The sequence below is a fragment of the Montipora foliosa genome, chromosome 1 (assembly GCF_036669935.1).
Source record: "Montipora foliosa isolate CH-2021 chromosome 1, ASM3666993v2, whole genome shotgun sequence".
NCBI classification, from domain to species: Eukaryota; Metazoa; Cnidaria; class Anthozoa; order Scleractinia; family Acroporidae; genus Montipora; species Montipora foliosa.
The window spans coordinates 68065069-68072568 of record NC_090869.1 but is presented as its reverse complement, the minus strand read 5'-3'; the positions used below and the strand labels follow the sequence as shown (position 1 = coordinate 68072568).

Below are 7500 nucleotides of genomic sequence, written 5' to 3'. Positions count from 1 at the left end.
CAATTCATGTTTTGGGGGATTAAGTCAGACAAAAGTGTTTTGTGAGCATACATAAAGAAGGGCTATAAAAGTATTTACACAAGTTAAAATCCAAAGACGAGAAAACATACCCGCATCTGGCACTCCCTGCTCATTCATAGTATTCTAACAGGGGAATGCGATTATAGCAGTCTTCGTGAAAAACGAAGGAGGCACGAAAGCAAAACCATATCAACTTGGGAGAGCCAAATGTGTCACTTGTACGACAAGAAATATTCCTTGGGGAAATTACAGCCGACATAATTACTTTTTGTCCGATACGAGAAACTAAAGAGAAAATGCGCCTCGTTCTATCCAAGGCATTTCAATTGTTCACCTTTTCAATAGCACGGCACGTTTAAGGAGCTTTTGAAGTATTATTGCGATGACCTTCTGCTCAGAATATTCTTTATTAGTAAAATCCAACTAGTGGCCTATTATCAATGCTGCGTTCTGATTGGTTGAGCTACTAGTAGGCTATTTGTTATAGCCCATTAGTAGCGAAAAGCGCCCGCTTTGAAAACCAAAACAACAATTAAAGTCCAGCTTTAACTAGCGAAAGATGTTTTGTCTCGATATTTTTTTGACCAAGTAGTTGGATTTTACTAAAACAATTATTCCTCTCGCCCTCGTGGCCTCTGAGTCAATAGCCCATTCGGCCTTCGGCCTCATGGGCTATTGACTCAGAGCCCATTCGGGCTCGAGGAATAATTGTTAACTATATGACCATCACATGTTTTCCACAACGGAAATAACGTTCTCTCGACATTCAAGAAAAAAAGAAGACATGGAAACGAAAGCGTTCAAGTTTTCAATCGTGAGTATACAGTACTTGGACAAATCAAAACACAACGGACAAAGACAAACGAGCCAATTACATGATAACGCGAACCAAATATGAGAAACCGGCGTTACGAGCGGGATGGATTCAAGGGAAGAGGCGTGGACTGCGCGAACAAATCACAATTAGTTCTAGTTTCGCCTCTGATTGGTTTAAAATGTGGCGGGAAGTTTTGGACCAATCGCAATACGTAGTAACACAACACTGAATAAATGGCGACTCAATCGAAAACCCCTAAATGAAAACCGTGATATTTACCCAGGAAGCTCCACTCACCCGAAAGTGGTTCTCAGGGAGGTCCCGCATACAATAAAATTGGAAGTTAGAGGTGCTGGTTTTTGAGAAGAGGGAAAACAGGAAAACCCGGAGAAAATCCTCTCGGAGCAGAGTAAAGAACCAACAACAATACAATACATACTTAACAACAAACTTCAACTACACTAATACGAGCAACAAAAACGTCCACCTTGTCTAGCAACATTCCTGCGAAACTAGTTGCAATCCACGCACAACCTGTCTCGTAACAAAAAAAATGTGTTGCAAGTTGCTGCACCATGTTGCAGAAAGTAGAGGTCCGCTCTAGTTCCGTGACTCCTTTCCTTTCGAAAATACAGCATTTTGAATTTCCGAATTGTCACCTTGCGTGACACCATGTTACAAAGCTATTTGGTTTAAAAAAATGTCTACCGTATGAAATTCAGCAGTTTGAGCGCCTTTCAAGTGCATTAGAAGATGTGGTCATACACATGTATTTTATCTTACGAGCAAAAAGTAAGCGCTTTCATTGTAAAGTGAACTCCAGATGTTTTCGTTGATCACTGGCCGTCATACTGGTGGACCACATGGCGTCTCTATACAAATCTCTATAAAGTTGCGTGAAACGCTTGGACAAATAACTCAAAAACTATGTACCGCACAGACCTGAGAATTGAAGAAGTGGTTAAAAGGTTTGTTTTCTACAAAATGCCTAGTTCTTGGCCTTTTTCATTGAACGATTTCGAATTTAATTTTTTGTTGCGTGACAGTTAAACTACCACACATCTTAATCCCTCCATTCCCGCATAACCACAATTCCTCGAGACTTTGACCACAATCCTTTGTGTTTCGAAGAAAAACGTGTTCTTCTCCCGATTAGAGAGCTGCCTCGTTCGTTCGCTTCAGGCTCTCTCACTGCGGTAGCAATAAGTCTTACCGTGTTCCATCGGCCAATCTGATCTGTATGCTAGTTACAGGTTTTGACTCATCAATCGGACTTGGAACAGCCGCTGACTGACTGTTGACGGTTGCCGGTGAATCTTGCGTTGGCTGGTGACGAACTCTTACTTCGGGTACTGGACTAAGAACAGAAAGGAACAGCAAAACAAAACCATGAACGATAACGCTAAATAATTACTGGCCATTTAACATTAGTTAAAAAAAGAATTGGAGAAATGCCAGATGTCTCCTTAAAATGACGCTGGCATAGACCGAATGCATAAATGGCGGCCGAAAAAATATTCTTTTGTTTATGTGCTAATTAGACTCACTAGCCTCGTTTGCATGTACAAAATACAAAAGAAATGTTGCTTGAGAGCGAGGCTAGTGAGTCTAATTAGTACATAAACGAAAGAATACATTTTTGGCCTCCATTTATGCATTCGGTCTATACACTGGAAAAAATTCGCTTGTATTTCTGCTATGGAAGGAATCGAAACCGCATGTGTGAGATCCCGATTACCAGTACTTGTTCAGTGGGCATAACCACTGAGGTGCAGAAAATTTTTATGCCTTTCGCCTTTGAATGAAAATTTTATAGGCCAAGCAGTAAACGGGACTGCCACCGCGGTCCGCTGACCCTTAGTGTGGATTAAAGAACGAGGTATGTTACGTGTGTATTGTAAATTATAGGCTGACCGTCGGAGCCTTTTGAGGTTAAATAGTAAGTGGACGGGTATTCTGTAGTCATGCTGACCTTCCCAGTTTATGCCCTGCACCGGAAAAAGCCTCCATTTTGGGTTTTGGAGGAGGGATGTAGTCTTCGTGTCTGTGATCCTCCATATTCACATGGACTTCGTTCCTCCGTGATAGTCCTCGCAACTCTTGTGGAATTTCCCTGGTAAAAAGAACAGACATGATACACGTAAACGGGTGAGAACACCCGCCATCCACCAATGTGGCCTTGGTTTAAATTCTGCTATAAGTGAGTTGACGAAAGAGTGCAGTGATCTTCGCACTTCTGTGGACAATTTACGCATTAGTTTCATTATTCGTCGAGTCCTTTCACGGAAACAAATGAGCCCAACGAATTGACCCGCTCCCCCAACTATGTGGCTTCAGTTGGTAGAGCAGCATTGCACCGGCATCGCAGAGCTCATGAGTTTGAATCCCGTTGAAGCAACTTGAATTTTTCAGTTGTCTATAAGAGACAATTGCTTCAATTGTCCAGAAAAATGCGAGGAACACTTCACTTTTTCGTCTATAACCCGCATTTCAAAAAAAAAAAAAAAAAAAAATATATATATATATATATACCGGTATATATATATATTTTTTTGAATTAACAAGGCTGGAAATCCAACGATGTAGTCCCAAGCTAGTAGGATCCGAAGGATACACGACGCTTTGCTATGAAATATTAAGTGATTTGAGTGTACAAATAGCGACAGCGAACTACTAGCAGATCCATTGAATGAAAAACATATTGCCGTGAGTGGGAATCGAACCCGCGTCCCCCTGGTTACTAGTCGGGTGTGCTAACCACTGCACCATCACGACAACCCTGCTGGAAACAGAGCAATCGGTGAGGTGATTGGTTAGCCGCGGGGTTCCCCGGCGTTTAACATTCAGGAACAGGACGTACAGGACGTACATCGGATCATCCGAGGATGATTCACAGGCTACCAGCTAACAACAAATTATATTTTTGAATTAACAAGGCTGGAAATCCAACGATGTAGTCCCAAGCTAGTAGGATCCGAAGGATACACGACGCTTTGCTATGAAATATTAAGTGATTTGAGTGTACAAATAGCGACAGCGAACTACTAGCAGATCCATTGAATGAAAAACATATTGCCGTGAGTGGGAATCGAACCCGCGTCCCCCTGGTTACTAGTCGGGTGTGCTAACCACTGCACCATCACGACAACCCTGCTGGAAACAGAGCAATCGGTGAGGTGATTGGTTAGCCGCGGGGTATATATATATGTTATTTGCCAGCTGGGTGGTCCGTATAGCGAAAAACGGGCAGCTATTTCAAGACCTCGGTCACAGTTTTTCGCTATACGGATAGCGATAGATATATTATTTTTCCTTTCCCTCTCTCTCTCTCTTCCTCCCTGTAATCAATTTATTAATTGTTGACTCGCACCGCGCTTGATAGCGAATGAGGGTATTAAGCGACTTACAAACTGAACGTTTCAAACAGAAATATTTTTGTTTGAATTCGAATTCCACACATCAGTCTCTCTTGAAAGACTTACTTCTGTAAGTAAACGGGATTCGGTGCCAAGACATGGACATTTGAGGTCATTACACGAGCTCACGCAACCTGGGCTAGGATTCCGCCCGCTCCCAGAGCCAATCAGATTACAGGATTCGCAGAATTCCGCCCGCTCGCGCGTTGAGAAAAAATAAATACATCTATTTCATTCATAAGTCATGAGTTGAGTAAGTTGGTTGTCTGCTGCGCTGTAGACTAAGAGGTTTCTCTCCTGAAGCACGTTTCTCAAACTGAAGTCCCGAAATTTTTCGGGTGCCACAATATTTTAAGTCATCAAATTCCAACACATAATTTTGCTTTTTGTCTTCGACAAAGAACCATTGTCAAAAGACCAGTTTTTCAAAACAACCAGATCATAGTTTTCAGTTTCGGAAATTTCGAAAAACGGGCCCCTGTTTCTCCTGTTTTCTTCTTTCCTCAAAAGCCAGGGAAGTCAGTCGAAAAATCATACTGAAGTACGTTTGTTAAGCTACCTTCTTAAAACAAAGCACATCACTATTACACACTCTATTTAAACCTACACGTATATACAATGACATGTAAGACAGTGCCTTTCGGTGGTCAACACTGGATAACAATAACAACAATAATAATAATTGCCACTATTAAATTTTCAACCTCCGTTAACGCATTTCTCGTGTTCTGATTGGTTCACTCAATCTCGGTTATCAGCTCAGATACCTTAGTTTGACCTTATATGGCAAATGATTGCCCTATGCGTTGCTAAGCTAATTTTTTTTTTCGCCGGAAAGCGAAATTTCTCTCTAAATAAAGCAAAAATATATATATATATTGTGCAAAGTTTGGATCAATTCCGACGTCCAGAAGTACGCGAAAAGGAAAGAAATGTTTTTGTGATAAGCCTGCGTCTGTCTGACCACCAGGTACTACACAACATCGCATCTTCATCAAGTTTTTTCGAGTTCGCTCTGATTTCCTCACTTTTTTCGCTCGCATTTCGTACTCCCAAACTTTTGGAGTTAAAGGAATTTAATAAAACAATTATTCCATTCGCGCTTGTTGGATATAAGACTGGTTATAGCCAACTCATATCCAACGTGCACTCATGGAATAATTGTTAATTATCATTGTTAATTAACGAGCAGCGAAGCCACACCGAGAAAGGGCCCCTCTCCATTTTCCGTGCGGCTTCCCCACTTGTTAATTTGCCTCTCGCACGAACAATCCCGCCAGCTGCACAGGCTAGCTTGGGAATACAATGTTCTTCAGACTACAGGTCACTAAGTTTCTCCAAATTGAACAAAACCTACCCTTTTCTCACAGAACTCAGGAATTGCTCATTAGAAGGATCATCAAAAGACCTCAAAGGACCATCATCCACTGAAAAGCCATTCGACCAAAACTTTAACGCAACTTCTTTCTGGTAAAAAAAAAAGGTTAATTTATTACACTTTAAAAAGCAAAAACTTACAAAGACATTAAGTTTTGAATGTCTTAATCCACTGACCCCTGGGAGTGAGACTTGACTTTCTCCCAAAGCCAGTTCGCACAAAATGAAAACCTGTCCACAAGATACATGATATGGTGTAATGTTCATATAAACCGGAAGTTATTGATACCGAATGTTCGCTAGGAACTATGGGATATATTGAATAGAACGATCATGGCGTCCACCTATGCTGTAAAACGTTTTCTTGCAACTGTTTATTAAATCGTTGTTAATCTTTTGCATCCTCTTTTGAAATCCATTCAAAACATCACACATGGCATGATACATGATCTATATAACAGAACTAAGAGATTTTACTCTGTATAACGCCACAAAATCTTACTCGTGAACTGGGGCTGTCCCAGGGCACCAGGGGAGTCAATCGTTTAAGCAACATTTTTGAGGAACTTTTCATGCAAAAGTTATGTGGTGCAAGATGCAGAGGAATGTTGTATGTCTTCTGCTGGTATTTTGTCTAGCTAGCTGATGCAACGTAATGAAAAATAATGAACAGAGCAGAAAAAAAACTTGAACATAAATAATGTACAATAATCAAATTCTGTCAATTTTGCACATTTTGTGGTAATATTATACCATTTTGCATGATAGGTGTCTTACAACAATAATAATAATAATAATAGTAATAATAACTTGGCGCAAGCTGTTGTGGCGCTCTGCCAGCTTGACTGGCAAAGTCTATAAATCAAAATCATAATAATAATGGTTTATTGTATAGACATATTGGCACGTAAGAGATGAAATACAATGTGGTAGATAGAGTGGAGTGTCACCAAAACAATAACCTGCTCCCTTGAAAACAGGGCGGGCTTTTACCGCAGGTCCAGCAATGTCTTGATCTCCAACAACTTCAGCTCCACCTTATTGTTGGAAACATGTACCAAATCCTTAGACTTAAAGTCCTGACACTTCGTGTTGGACATCAAAATCAGAAGTGCATCTAAGTTTACCTATTTTATGCGCACAATAGAGTCGTTTCAAGATTACGTTGACCCAATCCAAGAGGCGATCAACGACTTACTTCTACCAACACTATTTGGTCAAACGGAGCCCCTCCCTAGTGATCTGCATCAGCTCATCACCCTGTCACCTGCTAAAGGAGGGCTAGGCATACCTGATTTACGGTTTGAAGCTCCACAGCAGTTCGCTGCTTCCACGTCAATAACAGCATCGCACGTAGATTCCATTGCCACACAGAGTATGTTCATGGTGGCAGGCAAGAATTCCATAGAGGAATTAAAAAGACAACATCAAGCCTTGAAAACTGTGTCGGTGAAATCGAGAATGGAAAGTATTGATTCCACTCTACCCTTGGATATGCTGCGGCCAGTTAACCAATTGAGAGACAAGGGTGCGAGCTCATGGCTTACCGCAGTGCCTCTTGTCGATCAAGGTTTAGTGCTGAATAAACAAGAATTCAGAGACTCTCTGCATTTAAGGTATAGCATGCCTCTGTCCGACTTACCAAGCAATTGTGCTTGTGGTGAGAAGTACACCGTCTGCCATGCCCTGTCATGCAAAAAGGGAGGGTTGGTGGCGCAGAGACACGATGGTGTTTGCAACCTACTTACCTCACTTGTTGGTAAGGTTTGCAGCAACGTTGAAGTCGAACCACAACTACAACCTCTTGATAATGAGCGATTCAACCTTAGAAGCGCCGTAACAAGCCCGGAGGCAAGACTGGACTTCAAT

At 41.4% G+C, this 7500-nt stretch overlaps 1 protein-coding gene across 1 annotated transcript in view; it reads right to left on the bottom strand.

Moving 5' to 3' along the window:
- Positions 1-7500, bottom strand: part of LOC138006379 (NSFL1 cofactor p47-like) — an 18615-nt gene that overhangs the window by 5470 nt on the left and 5645 nt on the right. Inside the window, exons 7-9 of the mRNA XM_068852673.1 lie at positions 5612-5721; positions 2811-2951; positions 2052-2195 (exon numbers count right to left, since the gene is read on the bottom strand). Coding sequence (XP_068708774.1) covers positions 2052-2195; positions 2811-2951; positions 5612-5721 — 395 coding nt within the window. The remainder of the gene's footprint in view (positions 1-2051; positions 2196-2810; positions 2952-5611; positions 5722-7500) is intronic.